Here is a 23,231-nt window from a genome sequence, read left to right on the forward strand (position 1 = left end):
CTCAAGCAATCCTCCCACCTCAGCCTCCTGAGTAGCTGGGACGACAGGCGTGTGCCACCACACGTGACTAATGATTATTTTTTTGTAGAGACAGGGTCTTGTTATGTTGCCCAGCCTGGTCTCAAATTCCTAGAATCAAGGGATAGAACTGCCTCTGCCTCTGCGCCTGGCAATTTGCTGATGGCTGTGTTGTTATTTAGGGAACGTCCTTGTCTGTAGGAAATACTATAGTCTTCGGGGTGAAAGGGTATCAGGTTGACAGCTTACTCTAAATGGTTCAGGGCAAAAAAAGTTCTTGCAGTGTTTCTTTAAGTTTGAGACTGGGTAATTAGAAAAGAGTGACAAGTTGCAGGCTTTAAGATTATTCCTAGGATTCTGGGTGTTGGAGGCGGGTGTGAGGATGTGTGGAAGGAAAAGAGTCCTGAAAGAAGGTGATTTGGAAGACAGAGGGGAGTCAGCCTGAGTTCTTGCCCTTCAATAGCACGCATCTTTGGGCAAAGGGGGCCTCGGCCAGGGTCCATGCTTAAAGGTCCTGCTTTTGCCTTTTTTCTGCTCTGAAAACTCCCCGTGCAGAAGAATGGTTGAATCCGCAGTGAAAAAGGGACATGTCTATCAGCTCGGACTCCCTCTTCTATTTCAGTCCAGAATCTCCTGGCCAAAGGCTCTGGGGTTGGTTGGGCTTCTGTTCCATCACCTCAGGGTTGATCGGGCCACATGTGTGCACGCCACAGCGCATTGCGGGGCGCTGTTTGTCGGACTGTGGACAAAGCTTGTACGTAGAACTGGATGTCCACGTGGGTGGGTGGGAGGTCCTAGAGAGGGGCGGCTTTTTGCCAGCGGCCACATTTAGTTGGGGCTCAAGGAGTTCCTGTTAGATAATTCTAAATTTGAACTTGGTCTTTCAGGTCTTGGGAAGACGTGTTTGTCACGGTAGGAGAGAGACGACACTCTCTCTAGACTGTGCTGAGCCGGAAGAAGGCTCACAGCAAGCTTAGGCTGAAGCCGTAGGACGCCTCAGGCTCTGGACCTACAACACCCAGAGTGCAGGCGAGCGCTGAGCTAATCACGTGCTGCGCCTCGGCCAGTCGCGCGAGTATGTGGCACCTTGTGGGCGGAGACCGCGCCTCTCCGCGCGGGGGGCGGGGACACGCGGCTCGCGCACTGTGGGCGGTGCCCGGCTGGGGCCACGCCTTTTCCGGCCTGCCGCGCGGCCTAGGCTCCCGCGTGTTTAAAAGCGGGTTTGTGGCTACTGCTGTCTTAACTGTTGTACTTGGCGGACAGACAGGCGAGATGGCGGCGGAGGTGTTGCCGAGTGCGAGGTGGCAGTATTGTGGGGCGCCCGACGGGAGCCAGAGAGCTGTACTGGGTAAAGACTGCAGAGCTGGAGCAGTGCTCCTCTAACCCTCCCCCCTTCCGTCTCGGTATCTCAGCTGTCCCCTCGCACTCCGTTAGGCTTCTCCCCAGCGGGGCCAGGACGCCTGTAGTCTCCACCACTCTCCTGGGCTCGGTCGGGGCTGCCCTGTCCGTCTTTCTGTCACTACCGCCCAGCCGGATTGGGACATCCCACTCACCCGCTCCCCAGGGCTGTGTCCAGGACCCTGCTGTTCCCTCACCCACCAGGTCTCCCACCTCCCCCGTTTCCCTCTCTTCACTGGGCAGGGGCTCCTTCTGTCACTTTAGGTGTGGACCAGGCGTCTGCTGTCAGCCTCCTTCCGCGAGACATTCCCCCTTGTTACAGCCCCTCCCCAGGGTTCTCCCACCTCCCTAACCCCTCTTCTCAGCTGGCCCCGGATCTCCTCTAGTTCCCTTTGGGTCAGGACCCGAGCTTCCTTGCCATCCCCATTCTGACACTCACTCCCTCCCAGTGACAGTCTAGTCCCACCGTACATTGTGTGGCCTTCTGCTCTCACCTGATTCTTGGGCTGCACTCTTACAGTCCAGTTCTCCAACGGGAAGCTACAGAGTCCGGGCAACATGCGCTTTACCTTGTATGAGAACAAAGATTCCACCAACCCCAGGAAGAGGAATCAACGGATCCTGGTAAGTGAAGCAGTTGCCAGCTGTCTCCACTCTGCAGGGCTCAGAAGGCGCCTGGGAGTGGGTGGTGTGGGAGGGAGTGAGGGGAGAAACAGGAGAGTAGTAGCAAATGGACCTTTGAAGAACTCTGATGCCCAGCAACTTGGGATGTGGGGACAGGCTCCATCTTTCATTCATTTATTCTTTCAACAAGCATTTATGGAACCTCCTCTGTATCCCTGTGCTGCAAGCTTCTAGGAAAACAGCCAAATCAGGCCTAGCCCCACTCGGAGTTCATACTCTAGAACAGGGTTTCTTAACCTCAGGACTATTGACTTTTGGGGCCAATAATTCTTTGCTGTGGGGGCAGCATCCCTAGTCTCTACTCACTGGATGCCAGTAGCACCAGAGTGGATTTCCCTGGATTGAGAACCTCTGCTCTAGAGAGATGAGAACTGGCTGTGAGGGACACTTTTACACAAAGCTCTGAGGCCACGTGCGGAAGATTACAGGGCAGAGTGAGCTCAGTGGGAGGAGAGGTCTCTGCCAGAATGCCTTCCTTGGGGAGGTCATGTTGGAGCTGAGCCTTGAAGGCTGGAACGAGGGTTTGGCAGTCAAGGTTTGGTGTTCTAAGTGAAAAGGATAGCGAGGACAAATGCAGAGAAGCAGGAAAGCTTGCTTATGATTGGGGAGTCAATCAGCCATGGTCCTGAGAGTATACAAAGAACAGTCATGGGAGAGATGGGCAAAGAAGGTGAAAAAGGGCTTGGACTTTGGGCCAAAGAGAGATTGCTTACAGAATCACTTTGTTGCATGCCTATAAGTGCTAGAAGCCCAGGGCCTCTCTCTCAAGTCTTGTGATAGAATTCCCCCAAGAGCTTTTCATACCATTTAGAAGCTAGCACCATCTGAGGCTTCTCTTCCAAAAGTTGTCTTGCTTCCCCCGCAGGGACACCCCATATTCCCTTAGAGAGAGTGGAGCTGGATCATCTGCCAGAGATGAACTAGTTCTAATCCATTGTGAGTCTGGATTCAAAAGCCTCAGCAAATGTAGAAAAGAGAGATGATGCTTAATACCTTTCAACATTGGTTGTAAATGGAGTTTCTCCTCTCTGCATTTTAGGCAGCTGAAACAGATAGACTTTCCTATGTGGGAAACAATTTTGGTACTGGAGCCCTCAAATGCAACACTTTGTGCAGGTAATGGCAGGGGAAGGGACAGCGGGAAGGGTGATGGGGTTGGGAGTGGTGGCAGCACTGGCACTGCTGTTTCCTGTCTGTTTTAAGGGCAGTAGGAGCCATCTAGAGCGGTTTACTAGGTGATTCCTGTGTTCCTATTAGACATAGAGCCCTTCCCCTCACCTGTAGACATTGCTGGAAAGGAAAGATAACTTGAATTTCCTAAAAACCTCATTTGTAACCTTGTTTGTTTATAGCTGTCTTATTCCAAAAGGCAGCTCTCTCCATTAATTTGGAATGTGTGACTAGTAGGTCAAAGCTTGTGTGACGTTTACCTGGGAACTAACGACAGGTAAAGAACTTGGTAGTGTTGAAGGCTCTGGGCTGGGAAAGAGAAGCCTGGGATTCCCATCCCTCTGTGCTGCTGTTTGACTGAGTGGCTGGGTAACTGCCCATCACTGACCCCTCGTCTGTACAATGAAGATTGTCCAACCTCAACTATATCACTCTCGGGGGCTGGCATGATGCAGACAGGGCCCTGTGATGGTACCCAACAATGAACTACAAACCAGGCCCTTTCTGAGCCTTACTGGACCATACTCCAATAGAGGTCAGATTGCTGTATAGGTGCTGAGAACTACTAACCCTGCACTCTCCCCTCTCAACGATGCCCTAGTTCCAACTGGTCTCCTTCCCGTTTACTTGATTTTGCCTCCATAAAACTGTTGTGCCATAAATTCTAGTGTCATTCTAGATTCCTACACCCCAAAAGAGTTTTCCATTACAGTACAGCAGCGAGCCCGAATGTGATCAACTACCAGAATCACCTGGTAGCTTTTTTCTTTGTTTTCCAGAACCACCTCATATCCTCCCATCCCATCCATCCTTTCCTTTTCCCTCTCTATGCAGAGAATTGCTGGGGGGTAGGGGTAGAGGGAGATTATTGTTACCCATGAGTAGGTGATGCATTTCTCAGGTGTATGGGCAGAGAGAAGGTTGAGAACTTTTATTTTATTTATTTTTTTATTTTTTTATTTTTTTGAGACTGAGTCTTGCTCTGTCGCCCAGGCTGGAGTGCAGTGGCCGGATCTCAGCTCACTGCAAGCTCCGCCTCTGGGGTTTATGCCATTCTCCTGCCTCAGCCTCCTGAGTAGCTGGGACTACAGGCGCCCACCCCCTCGCCTGGCTAGTTTTTTGTATTTTTTAGTAGAGATGGGGTTTCACCGTGTTAGCCAGGATGGTCTCGATCTCCTGACCTCGTGATCCGCCCGTCTCGGCCTCCCAAAGTGCTGGGATTACAGGCTTGAGCCAACGCGCCCGGCAAGATTGAGAACTTTTAAACAGGAAAAAGGGCCAGGCGCAGTGGCTCACACCTGTAATCCCAGCACTTTGGGAGGCTGATAGGGGCAGGTCACCTGAGGTCAGGAGTTAGACCAGCCTGGCCAACGTGGTGAAACCCCATCTCTATTAAAAATACAAAAATTAGCCAGGCATGGTGGCATGTGCCTGTAATCCCGGCTACCCGACAGGCTGAGACAGGAGAATTGCTTGAACCCGGGAGGTGTTGTGAGGTTGCTGTGAGCCAGGATCACTCCACTCCAACCTGGGCGACAGCAAGACTCTGTCTCAAAAAAAAAAAAAAAGGAAGCTGTACAAATAATACTTTTGAATAATCCGTTATTACTTGTATTATTCCTTCTTTATTCAGGCATTTTGTGGGAATTTTGAACAAGACCTCTGGCCAAATGGAAGTATACGATGCTGAATTATTCAACATGCAGCCACTGTTTTCAGGTAGGTCCCAGTCATGAAAGCTGTCAGAAACAATGCATAGTTTGGGTTTGCTGGATGAGTTGGCTTGAGTTTTAGATTTACAAAACACATTTTGTAGTTACTTTTATTTATTCTGTTTTTTCTGCTTTGTCTGTGTTGAGAAAATGGTTTTATATATGTATACTTTTTTTTTTTTGAGATGGAGTCCCACTCTGTCACCCAGGCTAGAGTGCAGTGGTGCAATCTCGGCTCACTACAACCTCCACCTCCCGGATTCAAGCAGTTCTTCTGCCTCAGCCTCCTGAGTAGCTGAGATCACAGGCGCACATCACCACACCTGGCTAATTTTTTTTTTTTTTTTTTTGAGACGGAGTCTCGCTCTGCCGCCCAGGCTGGAGTGCAGTGGCCGGATCTCAGCTCACTGCAAGCTCCGCCTCCCGGGTTCACGCCATTCTCCTGCCTCAGCCTCCCGTGTAGCTGGGACTACAGACGCCCGCCACCTCGCCCGGCTAGGTTTTTGTATTTTTTAGTAGAGACGGGGTTTCACCGTGTTAGCCAGGATGGTCTCGATCTCCTGACCTTGTGATCCGCCGGTCTCGGCCTCCCAAAGTGCTGGGATTACAGGCTTGAGCCACCGCGCCCGGCCCAGCTTCTTTCTTTTTCTAATCATCTTTCTTCACGTGTTTCAGGAAGCTTTCTCGGCTCTTAGAGTGCTTAATGTGCTGCACATTAATTCTCTTGGCAAGAATCTTGCCCTTAACTTCTTTGTTTACAACAATGCCAGCAGTGTGCTGGGGAACATTGTAGACTCTTCCAGTTTTGCCATGGTCACACTTGTGGGGCATTCCTTTTTGAACAGTACCCATTCCCTTGACATCTACAATATCACCTTTCTTATAGATTCACATATACGTGGCCAAAGGAACAACTCCATGTTTTCTAAAAGGCCTAGAGAACATATATCGGGTTCCTCTCCTCTTTCCCTTTCTGTTCGTCATTTTGATGAATTACTGCAAGATGGTGGTTCTGGCTGAAAGGGATCTTTCTTAATTCTTAACCGTTATAGTTGGGGTAAAGAGGTTTTAGAATTTCTGGTAGACAAAGGAAATTGCTTATTAAGTTGTATAGTAACTTTCATGTTGAGGACAAGTCTCTACACTAATTTGGGGAAGATCTATTTTTTTCCCCTAATCCAGTGGAAGAATTTACATTACTTCTCTGCTTTGTCATCTTCAAATGCTCAGGGCTAGAGTGAGATCTTCCAAGGGGCTTCTGTTCAAGGGGCTTCTGTTCCTTAAATCTCAGAACTTGAATCTTAGTGATGCCCTTAAATACTGAGAACCATGGCAGGATAGGGTAGCAGACAAGAAAGAATCACTGGGAGCATTGTGAATCTGCCTGATACCTCAGGGACATTAATTCCAGCTTTATTCCCTCAAAGCAGTTCTTCCATCCCTTTTGAGATTCTGATAAGGACCTGGACCTACTTCTGAGAAACATATGTAATACACAAATACATGGGGTTTTTTTTTTAAATATGGAATTTCATATATAATTTTTTTTTTTTTTTTTGAGACCCAGTCTCACTTTGTCACCCAGGCTGGAGTGCAGTGGTGCAATCTGGGCTTATGGAAGACTCTGCCTCCCGGGTTCAAGCGATTATCCTGCCTCAGCCTCTTGAGTAGCTGGGGTTATAGGTGTGTGCTACCACACTTGGCTAATTTTTGTATTTTTAGTACAGATGGGGTTTCACAACGTTGGCCAGGCTGGTCTCAAACTCCTGGCCTCAAGTGATTCACCCACCTTGGCCTCCCAAAGTGCTGGGATTACAGGTGTGAGCCACCGTGCCCGGCCAAATTTTACACATAATTTTTTTTTTTTTTGAGAAAGAGTCTGGCTCTGTCGCCCAGGCTGGAGTGCAGTGGCCGGATCTCAGCTCACTGCAAGCTCCACCTTCTGGGTTCACGCCATTCTCCTGCCTCAGCCTCCTGAGTAGCTGGGACTACAGGCGCCCGCCCCCTTGCCCGGCTAGTTTTTTGTATTTTTTAGTAGAGATGGGGTTTCACCGTGTTAGCCAGGATGGTCTCGATCTCCTGACCTCGTGATCTGCCCGTCTCGGCCTCCCAAAGTGCTGGGATTGCAGGCTTGAGCCACCGTGCCTGGCCCTACACGTAATTTTAAAGGACTCTTGAGTCCTGACACCCATCTGTGAATTTCCTAGGTGTCCCCCTGCTTTGCAAACATATATAACTATATTTAAGTCATCCTCCAACTGTTCTTGTAAAATCCAAGGAGGCAAGGAAAATTGTAATTTAACATGTTGATTAAACACATTTTTGTTTTTATATGTAAGAAATTAGTAAATATGAGTTTATTCTAGCTAGCACACACACAGAGATAACATTTAAGTCCTTACTGTATGCTAGTCACTGTTCCAAGCACTTTCCTTGCACACACCGACTTTCTGGAGTAAGTACTGTTGTTCTTTTTTTTTTCTTTTTTACCAATGATGAAACTGGCACAGAGGTTAGATGACCTTATCAGGGGTGATGTCTGAGATAACAGGCAAGGCCACTCCAGAGCTTGTGCTGTTGTCAGGCATGGCGGAGCTTGTATTCCAGAGCCTGTGCTGTTGTCTAGTAGGTTATACTGCCCCTTATTTGAGTACTTTGTAGATGATTAGAGAGCATCGTATAAGTAGCACATACCTCATGTTTATGCCTGCTTTTAGGTCTTTCACCAAGAAAGCAAAATTATTTCCTGGAAAGAGCCAAGGATTGTTTTCTAATCCTGTCTCTACCTGGTGAACTGACCTGGGGCAAGTCGTTTCATCTGTGGGCCTTCTGTTTTTTAATTTCTAAAATGAAGGGGTTGGGCCAGATGACCCCTTGATTTAGCTCTCTAATTTATTCTCCAAGTTTTTTTAACTGTGTACTAAAGCTACATATTAAATATTCACAGTGTACACTCATGTTAGGCTCAGGGAAGTCCTATAGTAAAGAAATCTATTATTCTTAGAGAGACAAATGAATATTTATTACTATTTGTAGGCCTCCCAATTGACTTTTCTTTCTCTCTGTTTTTGTGTGTTTTGATAGATGTATCAGTTGAGAGTGAACTGGCACTAGACAGTCAGACCAAAACTTACAGAGAAAAGGTGAGTGTGATAGAATTAAGTTGTGGGACCTTAAGCAAGTTCCTTCTACACCTTGGGTTTCTCCATCAGTGAAATGAGCTTGTTGAACACAAGGGTCTCCCTGGCTGCTCCCAACTCATTCAGTCTGTTTCTCTGGACAGTTAGTTTGTGCCTGCAGAAGCCTCCTTGGTCCCACAGAGAACAATCCTGCTGCCATCTCGGGCAGCTGAACACAGCTCTGTGCCAATGTTTGGAGTCGGTTCTCTGGGCTGATACAAGTGTAGCATAATGCTTGTTTTTAGGATTTAGTCCAAGTTTTAGAATATATTGGTTGTAGCCTGAAAATATTCATGTTAAAACAAAGTAAACTTGAGGATTTTCAATGTAGAAGGTCCCTACAAAGGTCATCTCACCCCAAGATGGCAAATTGATTGAGTCTCTGGTGCTATGTGGAGCACTGTATTGAGAAGGGATGTGAGGCTACCTTTTGGCTCAGGGGAAAGAGTCAGTGATCTATTAGCCCTGTCTGTTACGGGTATAGGATGGGAGAATGGTAAATCTATTATCCCTGTCTGTTATGGGTATAGAATGGGAGAATGGTAAGCTGTGTGCTACAGATTTCCCAGCCCTAATCCTAGTCAAGTCTTTTTATCTTACTGATGGAGATGCTACTGATAGGCCAATCTGTTAATATCATTTGGTGCTTACAGCAGTCCTGTGAGGTAAATAGGTGCGATTCAGTCTTATTCACAGGTGAGGTAGTGATAGCTCTGGGATGCTGAGAGTGTCCCCATAGTGACACAGCTAGGAGGGGCAGCGCCTACCTGCCCTGTTCCCAGTAACCAGGTTTATCTCTTACACAGATGGATTCTTGTATTGAAGCCTTTGGTACCACCAAACAGAAGCGAGCTCTGAATGCCAGGAGAATGAACAGAGTTGGCAATGAATCTTTGAATCAGGCGGTGGCTAAAGCTGCAGAGACTATCATTGATACGAAGGGTGTGACTGGTAAGAAGTTGGAACTTGGCGTAAGAGTCTGCCCATAATGACAGCTTTCTCTTCTCTTGAGATCTTTTACCTATCCACAGATGGAATGCTGGGATCTAGGGCTGGATTCCTTTCTGCCTCTTGCTGAAGGCCTTCTCAGGGACAGGCTCTGAAAGTAGTAAGAAACATCCGACATGGCCTTGTCTTCTAGTGATCTCACAGTCAAGTACAGGGACAGACATGGAATGGATACGTGCCTGCCAAGGTCATGGCGCTGGGGTTACAGCCTACAGGGCACAGAGGAGGGAGAAGGCCTCAGGTCTCTCCTTGTGAGTTGCAGGGAAGCTTTGGTCAAAAAGGCTGATGTGTTGATGGAAGTGAGCCTCCAGAGGTGGCATTTCACTTTGGGATCGGTGGCTCTGTTTCCGGTATTCAGCCCCTGGAGTATTTAATTTGTATTATTTTAAAATGTATTTATTGTTCAAATTGAACATAAAAGCAAGTTTGTGTAAGAGCAGCTTTTCTTTTTACCAGTTTTGGAGATGAGGTCTTGCTGTGTTGCCCAGGCTGATCTTGAACTCTTGGCTTCAAGCAGTCCTCCCTCCTCAGCCTCCCAGGTAGCTAGGATTATAGGCACACACCACTGTGCCCTGGGCAGAGCAGTTTTTCTATTAAGAATGGAATTCTAGTAATTTTTGGAAAATCTTTCCATACCCTATGATTATATAGATTTCAACACTTTCACAAATTTATTTATTTATTTATTGGAGAAGGGGTCTTGCTCTATCACCCAGACTGGAGTGCAATGGTGCAGACATGGCTCACTGCAGCCATAACCTCCTGGGCTCAAGTGATCCTCCTACTTCAGCCTCCCAAGTGGCTGGGACCACACATGTGTGCCACCACACTCAGCTAATTTTTTTAGTTTTAGTTTTTTGGAGAGACCGGGATCTTGCCATGTTGCCTGGGCTGGTCTCAAACTCCTGGGCTCAAGCCATCCTCCCACCTTCGCCTCCCAAGATGTTGGGGTTACAGGTGTGAGCCACCACACCTGGCCTCATAGTTATTCTTGTAGGACAGTTACAGCGTTATATTCTGAAAGTTTTGTTCCACCTACAATGTGTGGCAAATTTTTCTAGAAGTTAAGCCATTAAAGGCTATTTTGGACGTCCCTCACTTTTAGTTTCTCTCATTTTGTATTACAAATGTTTCTGTATTAGCACAGCTGTCTGTCCCAACTCTATTTTAAGTTACCTGAGGGGAATCTTGCCACCTCCACCTTCTCCAGTGCCTAGCTCGTGTTTGTTCATGAGTGAACATGGCAGTCTTGAAGCAGTCAGCCTGATGGAAAGGCCAAGTCACTTTGGCAGAAGCACTTTGGCAGAACACTTGGGGTTTCTGGACTGTTGGTGGTCTCAAGTGTACAGACTGAAAAGAATGTTGGGGAACTGGAAACAAAGAGGGTGATACGTGGATTGTTTCTTTATTGAAAAGCTCTGGTCAGTGATGCTATCCACAATGACTTGCAAGATGACTCCCTCTACCTTCCTCCCTGCTATGATGATGCAACCAAGCCTGAAGACGTGTATAAATTTGAAGATCGTATCCTTCTTGCAGTAGAAAAGCTGCGTTATTTCACAAGTGGAGATGTTTGCATGTGAGTGCATAGTCAGGTTTTCTGAGGGTGTCTGTGTTCTGTGACATTCACAAGAGCTCCATCCAAACCTTTGCAGTTGCTCAGTGCTCTTGCCAGGAGGTTAACTTGGCTTCCTCACTAGCTGAGGGACCAGCCCCTGGGATTCAAATCCATTCCTCAGCAAAATGCCAAATGCCCACAGCTCAGACCTTTGGGGTCACTCTCCATGGATAGTCAAAATAAGACTTTTGAACCAGTCAAATGCCCAAAGTCTAGGGCAACCCTTCCTTTTTTGTAAAAGGAAGGGTTGGAACTTAGAATGTCACCACTCAATGAGTCCAGTTAGAAGGAAAATGTCTGCAGTGGCTTTGTGATGAGAAAAGGCAGAAAAGCCTGGGCAGGGAATGGGCTCTGGGCTGGGAGTCTGAGAACTGAGTCACCAAGCTCTGCCCCTATGTGATCTGCCCTGTGTGATCTTCGGCTCTCTGAGCCTCAGTTTACCTGTCTGTGACATGACACTGCTATGAGATGATCTAGCTAGTTGGATGTTTCTATTTTGGTTGGATTATATTCTTGACCTGTAACTAGTTCTTTCCCCTGCTGAGTATGAAGCTCTTCAGAGCCCATCTGAAGCTTTCAGGAACGTCACATCAGAAGAAATACTGAAGATGATTGAGGAGAACAGGTACCCTTACTTAAGCAGATGGGGATTCTGGGGAGTGCTGTTGGGACACAACAGTAGTCAGACACTGTGCAGGTCCTTTGGGTGTCAGTCAGTGAGGAGGTATGTCTGTTCAGCATTTGAACATTAGTGAGCCAGTGTTTTCTTGAATGTTTGGGCTTCCAGGAGCTGTGGGTCACATTCAGGGGAGATGGTTGGTCTCTGAGTGCATGGGACCTGCGACAGGGCAAAGGGTGGTGAGGCCTTCTACTCCGGGGCTGGGAACCAGAGCTGGCCTGTGTCACCCAGTGTCATGCTGATGCTGATTGTCACTGACAGGGCCCAAATGCTGGCCTGGGAATGGGTGCTGTCCAAAGTGATGGTTTCTCTGTGATGATATGGTAGGCGAGCTTTTCTAACATTCAATTTATGTATTTAAAATACTGTATATTTTAAATCAGAGATTATTTCCTTCTCCCTCCTCTTTCCCATTAAAACAGCTTCTTTTAGGATGATGGTGAGATTTTTTTTTGCTTTTGAGTTTTTTCTTTTAATAATTTGATTTTGATGAAGAGTTGTCAATCTGAGGTTTGTTCCTCTAATTTTTGTTTTTAAATTTTGCTTGTCATTGAACTCTAGCACCTTTCCAGTGCCTTGGAATTACTATTATTACTACTTTTTTTTTTCTTTTCTCTTCAAAGATATTTCCAAAAAAGAGCTCATTAATGGTTCATAGTTGTCTTAATGTGATTGTGACTCGGGCCGGTGCAGGAACGAACTCTGAGCAGGGAGTCTGAAAACTGAGTCCCCGAGCTCTGTCCTAATCTTCCCTTCTTGAAACCTCAGTTTTTCTGTCTGTAAAATGAGGCAGCTATGAGATGATCTTGAAGAGCCTTTTTATCTCTGTGAGTCCAGGGTCTTGCTAGCAGAACAGTGCCTGAAAATAATAGTGAGCATTGACTGAGCCTTAACATTATTGCCAAGCACTGTTCTAAGAGCTTTACTGGCATCATCTCTTAATCTAGAAAAAATCCTTAGGAGAAAAGTACCTGTACTATCGGCCCCAATTTATAGATGGAGAAACTAGGGTACCAGATGTCAAGAAACTTGCCTGGCTGGGCGTGGTGGCTTACGCCTGTAATCCCAGCACTTTGGGAGACCGAGGCAGGCGGATCACCTGAGGTCGGGAGTTGAAGACCAACCTGACCGATGTGGAGAAACCCCATCTCTACTAAAAATACAAAATTAGCTAGGCATGGTGGCACATGCCTGTAATCCCAGCTACTCGGGAGGCTGAGGCAGGAGAATTGCTTGAACCCAGGAAATGGAGGTTGTGGTGAGCCAAGATTGTGCCATTGCATTCCAGCCTGGGTAACAGAGTGAGACTTAGTCTCAAAAAAAAAAAAAGAAACTTGCCTAAGACATTAAATGGCAGAGAAAGGATTGAAACCCAGGCAGGCTGACTACAGAGTGTATGCTCCTGACTATAAAAACAGGTCAGCAAACTACGGCCCACATGCCAAGTCTGGCCTGCTGCCTGTGAGTAAGTAAAGTATAAATAAAGTTTTATTGGATCACAGCCCTGTTCATTTACTTAAGTAATATCTGTGGCTGCTTTTGCACTGCAATGGCAGAGTCAGGTAGTTGCAACAGAGGTTGTATGGCCTCCAAAGCCTAAAATATTTACTGTCTAGCCCTGTATTGATCCCTGCACTAAACCATGTTCCTCCTGTTACAAGGAGTGTTGAGTGTACTGGCCTTCATCAGCTGCTTTTGTTCATTTGTTTTTTTGTTTCTGAGATAGGGTCTCGCTCTGTCACCTAGGCTGGAGTACAGTGGCGCAGACAGCTCACTGGAGCCTTGACCTCCTGGGCTCAGGTGATCCTCCTGCCTCAGGCTCCCGAGTAGCTGGGACCACAGGAGTGTGCCACCATGCTGGTTAAGTTTTTGTAGAGATGGGGTCTTGCCTTGTTGCCCAGGCTTTCATTAGCTGTTGAGTGTGTCAGGGGTGAGAGGCGCCTGCTGCTCTTGTTGTGAGAGGGAAATAGTTCCTGACAGAGCCCATCTTACCCTGACACAAGCCTCTCTTTCTTTTCCTTGTTTTAGCCATTGCACCTTTGTGATAGAAGCGTTGAAGTCTTTGCCATCAGACGTGGAGAGCCGAGACCGCCAGGCCCGATGCATATGGTTTCTGGATACCCTCATCAAATTTCGAGCTCAGAGGGTAGTTAAGCGGAAAAGTAAGTCTATGGTAAACATTTAATTCTAATTGTTTCCAGTCTGTTATTTGTCTATAATTCTTAGATCAGTTCTAATGAGAGAAGAAAATCAATGTGTCTGTCCAGGTCTTTATTGTCAACTGTGAGATTCCTGCTGGTACTGCTGACATGTCGAGGGGACTTGCCAGGCCCCTTTTTCTCTCTGGATCTCCCTTTTCTCATCTGAAAATTGGGGCCACGTTGGATTATATGAGAGTTCAGGGTCCTTCCAGAGCTAACATTTGCTACTTCTATTCCGCATTAGGCAAGGTAGAATATCCAGGTCAAATAAAATGAAAATTTTAAGGGACTGTTAGAACAAACATCAGCCGTGTGTGTGTGTGTGTGTGTGTGTGTGTGTGTGTGTGTGTGTGTGTGTGTGGAGAGAGCGCTTATGAGTTACACATATGTATCTTGAAAGCTTGTGGCAGGTTTGTGTTGTGTCAGCTTATTTCTAACAGGAGAGCGTCAATCTGATGGTAACCCAGTGTCACCTGTAGCCAGGACGCTTTGTGGGTCACACCCTCATACCTACCCAGAGTTGGAAACCCAGGAGATGTCTGTGGTTTTAGGCACAAGGCATATTTAGTTGTTACTGTGATTGGGCATCCAATAGTCTATACTCCTGTTTTTCAGTATAGTCATGTGTCACTTAATGATGGGGATATGTTCTGAGAAATGTATCCTTAGGCAATTTTGTCATTGTACAAACATCACAGAGTATATTTGCATAAACCTAGATGGTATAGCCTACTACACACCTAGGCTATATGCTATAAGCTGCTGTTCCTAGGCTGCAAACCTATACAGCATGTTACTATGCTGAATATTATAGGCAATTGTAACACAATGGCATTTGTGTATCTAAATGTATCTAAACAGAAAAGGAATAGTAAAACTATGATATTATAATCTTTTGGGACCGGCTGGGCATGTTGGCTCATGCCTATATCTCAGCAATTTGAGAGGCCAAGGTGAGAGGATCACTTCAGGGCAGGAGTTTGAGACCAGCCTGGGCAACATACCAAGACACTGTCTCTACAAAAAAATAAAAATATTAGCTGGGGTGATGCACGCCTGTACTCCCAGCTATTTGGGAGGCTGAGGCAGGAGGAGTGTTTGAGCCTAGGAGTTCAAGGTTACAGTGAGCTATGAATGCACCACTGCCTCAGTGACAGCAAGACCCTGTGTCAAACAAAATCTTACAGGACCATTGTCACATATGTGGCCTGTCATTCACCAAAAGAACGTAATGTGGGACATGACTGTATTTGCTTAGTCATGCTTTTTTTTTTTTTTTGAGACAGGATCTCGCTCTGTCACCCAGGCTGGGGTGCAGACCTATGATCTTGACTCAGTACAACCTCCATCTCCTGGGTTCAAGCAGTTCTGCCTCAGCCTCCTGAGTAGCTGGGATTACAGGCGGGCGTCACCATGCCCAGCTAATTTTTGTGTTTTTAGTAGAGACGGGGTTTTTCCATGTTGGCCAGGCTGGTCTTGAACTCCTGACCTCAGGTGATCCACCCTCCTTGGGCTCCCACAGTGCTGGCTGGGATTACAGGTGTGAGCTACCGCACTCAGCTTGTATTTGCTTAGTTCTTTTTTTTTTTTTAGATGGCATCTCGCTCTGTCACCCAGGCTGGAATACAGTGGCTCGATCTTGGCTCCCTGCATCCTCCACCTCCTGGGTTCAAGGGATTCTCCTGCCTCAGCCTCCCAAGTAGCTGGGGTTATAGGTGCCCGCCACCACACCTGGCTAATTTTTGTGTTTTTAGTAGAGACAAGGTTTCACCATGTTGGTCAGGCTGGTCTTGAACTCCTAACTTCATGATCTGCCCGCCTTGGCCTCCCAAAGTGCTGGGATTACAGGCGTGAGCCACCATGCCCAGCCAGTTTTTTTTTGTTTTGTTTCGTTTTGTTTTGTTTTGAGATGGAGTCTCACTCTATCGCCCAGGCTAGAGTGCAGTGGCGCAATCTCGTCTCACTGCAACCTCTGCCTCCCAGGTTCAAGCTGTTGTTCTGCCTCAGCCTCCTGAGTAGCTGGGATTACACCATACTCAGCTAATTTTTGTATTTTTAGTGGAGGTGGGGTTTCACTGTGTTGGCCAGGCTGGTCTTGAACTCCTGACCTCAGGTGTTCTGCCTGCCTCGGTCTCCCAAAGTGTTGGGATTACAGGTGTGAGCCACTGCATCTGGTCACTTAGTTCTTATTTTCACATTCCAATTCCAGCTTTCCCCGTCTCTCCCTGAGCTTTCAGCACAATTTTTGTTTTCTAAGGTCATGTTAAATCTACGTCCTTAGGCCTCCGGCTGTGTTTTCTTGTCACTGCCCCATCACCAGCATCTCTTGTGCAGGGCAAGCTGCAGGCTAAAGCACACCAAGCATGTTTTCATTTCGATGTGGCCGTTCTGCTTTGTGGGCCCTGCTTCTCTTACCACCTGGTTCTGGTCATTACAGTGGCCCAGCTCCTGGCTTTTCTCTCAACTCATGGTGGAGGTGTGGCCTGAGGGTTTTGAGAGAAAATGATCAAACTCAACTTTGTGTTGTAGGTGCCCTGGGACCTGGAGTTCCCCACATCATCAACACCAAACTGCTGAAGCACTTTACCTGCTTGACGTACAACAATGGCAGGTCAGGGGGTGGTTTCTGGGATTTTTCCTGTGCAGGAGAAAGTGGGTGAGGGTTGGGAGTGAGCAGCAGGGGCTTGGACTCAATTCCACGTCCACAGAGATGCAGTGCTGAAGAGACTGCTGCCATTTGGAAGGCTCCTGGGGCCCCAGTAAGTTTAGCAAACGCTAAATATGACATACTCTGTCCTTTTTGGAAAAGTATTACTTTTGGGGAATCTTAGAAGCTCTGGGAAGTCCTCCAATAAAGACTTGTTTTACTTCACATACTTTTGAAGAGCCCTTCCTGATGTCCCACAGAGCTGGTGTTTGCGGAAAGGCAGTGTTGCAGAAAAGGGCAGCCCAACTCGGTGACTCAGGAAAGACCCGCAAGCGTTGCCCCGGGCTTCCTTCCTGCCATTTGCCTGGAGTATGTTTTCTGCTCTAGAGTGTGCTTGGAAGAATCAGCACAGCTGATTTCGGGATGATTGTTTTCCCAGCAGCCCTGCTGAGCAGGCGGGGACAGACTCAGCGCTAGCGGTGTCCAGGGAGAGTGTAGGCCCAGCCTTCTCTGTCTGCCTCAGAGGGAAACATGGACTGGCCCACTGCTCCACTGTGCGTGAGGCCCAGGAACCTTGGAAGGGCAAAGAAGTCACCCACATTCCTTTTCCTTTCCTGAAATTGGGAAGACATTCAGTGCATATGAGAATAGGGTTGGATGTTCTTATTTTGCTTTTGGAGAAATTGAGAGTTTAATTTTGTTTCTCCTTTATTGCCACTGATTTTCTAGATTACGGAACTTAATTTCGGATTCTATGAAGGCGAAGATTACTGCATATGTGATCATACTTGCCTTGCACATACATGACTTCCAAATTGACCTGACAATGTTACAGGGGGACTTGAAGCTCAGTGAGAAAAGGTGAGCACAACAGAATAAAGAGCTCCCTGCAGGGTGCCTTGATGTCTTATTTCTGGTACCACTGGAAAGCATGAGGCACCACCAAGGGAACTGAGGATGTTTAAATGTGGGAACAACTTGGAACTAGAGGACTATTTTCAGTGAATGAATCATTGACTGAATGAGTAACTAGACATTACTGAGTGCCTTCTCTGTGCTAGGCACGGTCTTAAATTATGTCATTATCTCACTGATTTCCCTAGAAAACAATTGAAAAATCAGGCTCAGAAAAGTACATGACTTTCTCAAGGTTACACAACCAAGAGGGGAGTAGTTGGCCTTGAGACCTGAGCCTTTCCATAACATTCTGTTCCTGAATAACCAGGCAGCCTCCATTCTCTGAATTGCTGTCACAGGGGAGCGGGATTCTGTATGGGTCTGAGGGGTGCAGCCCAGGGTGGAAGTTGTAGGATAACCCAATTTGAGCTTAGTAAGAAGAGCTTCCTCACAATCAGATGGAAGGGTTTGCCAGGGGACGTGTTCAAGGCCAGGTGGAACCTCCGTTTGGCAGGGATGTCATGTTTGCACTTCTCTGACCAGACTGGGAGAGCTGGTGGTGGAGGTGACCTTTTCGGCTCCGGCTGGCCTCGTAGAGGAGATTCAGACAGTAGGGGCAGAGCTGCCCAGGAACCGTGGGGTCAGCTGATCTTTGTCAGTGATTTAGGGGCATCTGACATCCGGGAACCCAGAGGGTGTCTAGGAGAGCCTGTGAACACACCTCTGTCTGGACTCTGTAGCAGTCCATGGAGGGACTGTTCTGAGGGCTGTCCACAAACTGTACCCACAGGCAGTGAGGCTGAAAAAAGATAACAGGTACTTGGAACCTGTCAGATTCTACCGAGTGCTCAATCCTGGTTGCTAAAAGTTTGGTTATGGGAGGTAAAAAAAAACTTGCTCACAGGGCTCTGGATACCCTGGTTTTTCATCACCAGTATGGATCTTTTTGAAGGGCAGCACATTAAAATGAAATTGGCTAATGGTTCCCAGTGGGTGAGGGGACCTTGCCTGCCTCTCTGCCAGGGGCTTTGTGCCTGCTGGCAACCTTTGGGATTCTGTCTTTATGGCCTGGAGCATGAATGTGTGCTACCTTTTGCCAAAGCCCCCTGAACAGTCACATTGAGGGGTCTCTCCAGTTGTTCTGTTTGTGTCTTCCTTAGGATGATGGAGATAGCCAAAGCCATGAGGCTGAAGATCTCCAAAAGAAGGGTGTCTGTGGCCGCCGGCAGTGAAGAAGATCACAAACTGGGCACCCTGTCCCTCCCACTGCCTCCAGCCCAGACCTCAGACCGCCTGGCAAAGCGGAGGAAGATTACCTAGATGCATACTTTCCAGACACGGCATTTTGGCTGCATCATAGCCACTGGCTGGTCCTATTCATTTCCATTTTTATGTTTTAAAAAGGAAAGGTGCAGGGATGGTGGCTCACACCTGAAATCCCAGCACTTTGGGAGGCCGAGGCGGGAAGATCACTTGAGCTCAGGAGTTTGAAACCAGTCTGGGCAACATAGGGAGACCCCATCCGTGGGGGGTGGGGGTGGGGGAATGTCAGGCCTGGTGGTATGTGCCTGTAATCCCAGCTACTCGGGAGGCTGAGGCAGGATGATTACTTGAGCTTGGGAAATCAAGGTTGCAGTGAGCTATGATTGCGTGGCCACACTCTAGCCTGGGTCACAGAGTGAGACCTTGTCTCAAAAAAGTAAAATAAGGAAAAAAGCCTTGCTTTGGCACAGGTATGAAGCCAGAAGCGAGCATCTCAATTGTGTTTGTCTTATGCAGAAATATAAAGTGATGGCCAGGTTGGACTTCATCTCTCTCCTTTGGCATTACTGCTGTGATTATAAATGGCAGATGTTTCTCATGTTGGTTCACCTGTGTGGGGATTTGGGAGGATGGGGCTTGGGGGAAAGATCTCACCAGGCTGAGTCAAACCTAATGGATGAAGGTTTCCAAAGAGAAATGTGAAGTGGTGTTCGTAGGTCTGGAAGGATCAGTGGAGCACGTGGTAAGGAAGGAGGATCTGGCTCAGCACGCCTGGGAAATGACACTTCAGGCTTTATCAGAAGGTAACTGGGTCACCAGTGTGATGGGGAGCTGCCACAGGCCAGTAGGATACAGCCTGTTGTAATGGGGTGGAGCCAAGTCAGAGGAAGTGGTGACCCAATTTCTCTGCCTGGCTGAGGCCACATAGAAGGCAGGGGTCAGCTCTGAAGGCCACACTTTGAAGAGAATGAATCAATCAGTGTTAAGTTCAGAAAATCAGTTGCTCTCGGTATCTTAAGAAGAAAGGATTTTAATGTACGGATAAGGTGCTGTAGAATCGTGAGAAGGGCCAGAAGACTGGGAATTGGAAGGTTGCCGTCGGGACTGCTGAATTCAAGAACACACGGCTGGGGCTGCCTTCGGGGACTCAGAAGCCACTTCTGCCCCATAACTGCTCCTGGAATTCACGAAGCTGAAGATTCACCACAGGGCTGCTGATTTCAGCTACCCATGCTTTCTTCTTTTTCTTTTTATGTTTTTGAAACAGTCTCGCTCTGGAGCCCAGGCTAGAGTGCAGTGGCACGATCTTACTCACTGCTACCTCTGCTCTCCGGGTCCCAGTTCAAGCAGTTCTCCTACCTCAGCCTCCCGAGTAGCTAGGATTACAGGCATGTGCCACCATGCCCAGCTAATTTTTTTGTATTTTTTTTTTTTTTTTTTTTTTGAGACGGAGTCTCGCTGTGTCGCCCAGGCTAGAGTGCAGTGGCCGGATCTCAGCTCACTGCAAGCTCCGCCTCCCGGGTTTACGCCATTCTCCTGCCTCAGCCTCCCGAGTAGCTGGGACTACAGGCGCCCGCCACCTCGCCCGGCTAAGTTTTTGTATTTTTTAGTAGAGACGGGGTTTCACTGTGTCAGCCAGGATGGTCTCGATCTCCTGACCTCGTGATCCGCCCGTCTCGGCCTCCCAAAGTGCTGGGATTACAGGCTTGAGCCACCGCGCCCGGCCTTTTTGTATTTTTAATAGAGATGGGGTTTCACCATGTTGGCCAGGCTGGTCTTGAACTCCTGACCTCGTGATCCACCCACCTTGGCCTCCCAACATGCTGCGATTACGGGCCTGAGCCACCGCACCCAGCCTACCTATACTTTCAAAGGTCCTGTATTTCTACCACCTTGTCACCAGAGACAGCCAAAGGTCAAGCAGCTGGCCTCCACCTTGCTTCCTTCTGGTGCGCATATGTAGGAGCCTGATTTGCATGTAGAATCCTAGCAGCAAGGGAGTCTTTGAAATGGGTTTCAGCTCGCCAGCCTCTAGTTACAGGAGGCATTCTGGAAGGACATGAATGGGTTATAACTGCCAACCAATTGTATGTGCCACTGAGGAGATGGAGAAGCTGTGTCCAGAGGGGTGCTATAAGGACCGAAGTGTGACACAGGAAGGCTTAGGTACGTGGCCTGAGCCCAGTCTCAGATCGCCAGGGTCCTGCTTCAAGTGGGAGCAGTTGAGATCTGTGATACTCAGTGCCTGGGAGGCCGGGTCAGTGAAGGAAGGGAGACAGAGCTCAGCTCCTCTGAGAGGAGAAGTTTACACAGCACCTGGGGCCCTCCATTTGGGAGTCACGGTGGAAAGGAGTCTTGGCTGAGTTTTGGGGCAGGTGCACCTTTTTTTCTTTGTGCTCTGGGATGCCCTCGGAGCCGTGCTCCTCTGCTTTGTCCCCAACTGCCTCTGGCCCTGGGTAGGAGGCACTTGGAGCATACTTTGTCTTCCTCCAGCAGAGGTGTGGGCAGGGAATCTACTTACCTCTTGTTTTTCTTTAAGCCGTTGTGAAAATCAAGTATGTGACTCTTTCTTGGAAAAAATAATCTCAGAAAAGGACTTCTAATACATCCTCAGGTTGTGATTAGTTTTAAAATTCAGATGGGTTTGACACTTTGAGGCTGAATTTCTGGAAATGACTGGACAGAGCATGTGACTGGGACCCTCTGAACAACCTCTGACCTAGTGGAGAAGCAGGTGGTAATGACTGGTGGTATGGATAGGGAAAGACTCGGCGGGCAAATACTTGTCATGTTTGTCAACAGGTGTATCTTGCTAAATGTCGGGGACACATTCCCAGGGCTAAAAAGCAAATTTCTGTATATTAGGACATTGTGAATCCTTAGGAAAGGCTCAGAAGAGGGCTCTACCTAGCACAATACCTGACATAAAAGTGGTCAGTGTCTGCAGAATGAGTCAGACTTTCCTTGGCAGGGTTATTAGGTAGAAAACACTTGCAGAATAATGGAATTGTACTAGGGTTTCTTCTGGCTGTAGAAGCCCATTTGTTTACTAATAGCTTCCCAGAAGATACCTTGATCTCACCAAGCTATTTGCCAGAATGTCTCCTGATGGCCTCCTTGAAGAAAGGGGGACTGTGAGCCAGATGCTGGTGCCCTGAAGATTTGTAATTTGTGGGATAGTCTTAACTTGCAGGGTTCGATTAACAGAATGAAGTCTGTTCCTTGGAGGGAAGTCTCTGCTTGCTGCCCTGACCTGTTGGACACTGTTAATTGGGATGGGGTCAAGAAGGCATAGTTACCACATTTGCAGGAGACCCTAACCTGGAAATAGTGAATTACATAACATTCTTTCAAGTGTCTTCTCTTTTCAGAAAGTATTTTGGTACAGTTACACAGAAAACTTGCAAGAACTCTTGTATATCCTTTACCCAGATTCTCCAACTAGTAATACTTTGTCCCATTTACTATTTGCTTTAGATATTTTGAGATTTCTCTTTGAACTATTTGAGGAAAACATCCTACCCTTTTACCCATAAGTACTTTTCAGTGTATACATCCTGAGAATCAGGACTTTCTCTTCCATAACCACGGTCTACCAGATGCAGGGAATAAGACACTAATACAATACTATGACTTAGCCCACAGTTCATGTTCAAATTTCACCAATCACCATGCCTCTTTGGTCTTGCTCAATCTGAAACAGTTCAGATTTGTATTGGATTTTCTTGGCTTTGACATTTTGGAGAGTGAGGTGTTATTCTGTAGGTTGTCTGTCAGTTGACATTTGGGGCTTCCCTGTGATCGGATCAGGATTTCCATTTTTGGCAGGATAGCACAGAAGTGATGCTTCACCCAAGTGCATCACATTAGGGGCCCAGGATGTGGGGCTGTGCTTTCCTTGCTGCTGTTAACTTGTATTAGTTAAGGTGTTTTCCCCTTTGTGAAGTTACTGTTTTTCCTTTTTAGTTCATAAGTAATTTGTGGAGGGATACTTTGAAACTAAGTATCCTGTTCCTCATCAAACTTTCACCTACTAGTTTCAGCCTCAATGGATGATTCTTGCTGAATGCATTCCGAAGATGGTTGCAAAATGGTGATTTTGTAAATTATTCTAATTATTGGCATGCTCTTATAAGGCAGAGCTTGTTTCTCGCCCTTAGAAGTTTTGTGTTCATTTGGTTATCGGCATAGACTCAAGAGTCTTGTGTTCTGTGTGGAGTTGAGTCTGTTACTGTGATTCCTTGTGATGCCCGGATTGTACGTATTTGGCCAATCTTGAGTTCCTTCAGGAAACCTCCTGGATCCCATCATTTTAAGGGTGCTTCCTTTCTGACATAAGATATTCCAGGCCTACCTTGTACTTTCCCTGCTGCAGCCCTGGAGTCAGTCTTTTGTTTTGGTTTTGATTTTTAGAGACGGGGTCTTGCTCTGTCAGTCAGGCTGGAGAGCAGTGGTGCAGTCAGCTCACTGCACTCCTGGGCTCAAGCCATCCTCCTGCCTCAGCCTTCTGAGTAGCTAGGACTATAGGCATGTACCACCATGCCCAGCTTTGAATCAGTCTTTTATCCAAGGAGCTCTGGCCTTTTAGTGGAGAATAGCAGATGACATGAACGATGGCCCCAAAGCAGGAAGTGAAATGCAATCCTGACTGCCAGACAGATGGGATCTTCAGCTGCACTCAGGCAACAACTGGGCTCAGAGTAGAGGTGACAGCTCCACGATGGGTAGCTCAGGCTGCACCAGGAGGCCGTGCTAGC

General features: G+C 47.4%; 1 protein-coding gene across 1 annotated transcript; it reads left to right on the forward strand.

Moving 5' to 3' along the window:
* The first annotated feature begins 1,182 nt into the window (after window positions 1-1,182).
* LOC105477375 (RNA polymerase I subunit E) lies at window positions 1,183-21,821 on the forward strand. The gene is made up of 12 exons (XM_071078033.1): window positions 1,183-1,366; window positions 1,937-2,040; window positions 3,140-3,216; window positions 4,904-4,989; window positions 8,067-8,125; window positions 8,968-9,112; window positions 10,586-10,693; window positions 11,316-11,412; window positions 13,495-13,628; window positions 16,197-16,278; window positions 17,044-17,175; window positions 18,372-21,821. The coding sequence occupies exons 1-12, from the start codon at window positions 1,291-1,293 to the stop codon at window positions 18,529-18,531; spliced, it is 1,260 nt and encodes a 419-aa protein (XP_070934134.1). The 5' UTR covers window positions 1,183-1,290; the 3' UTR covers window positions 18,532-21,821.
* Window positions 21,822-23,231: the final 1,410 nt, after the last annotated feature.

This window comes from Macaca nemestrina, chromosome 14, assembly GCF_043159975.1.
Source record: "Macaca nemestrina isolate mMacNem1 chromosome 14, mMacNem.hap1, whole genome shotgun sequence".
NCBI classification, from domain to species: domain Eukaryota; kingdom Metazoa; phylum Chordata; class Mammalia; order Primates; family Cercopithecidae; genus Macaca; species Macaca nemestrina.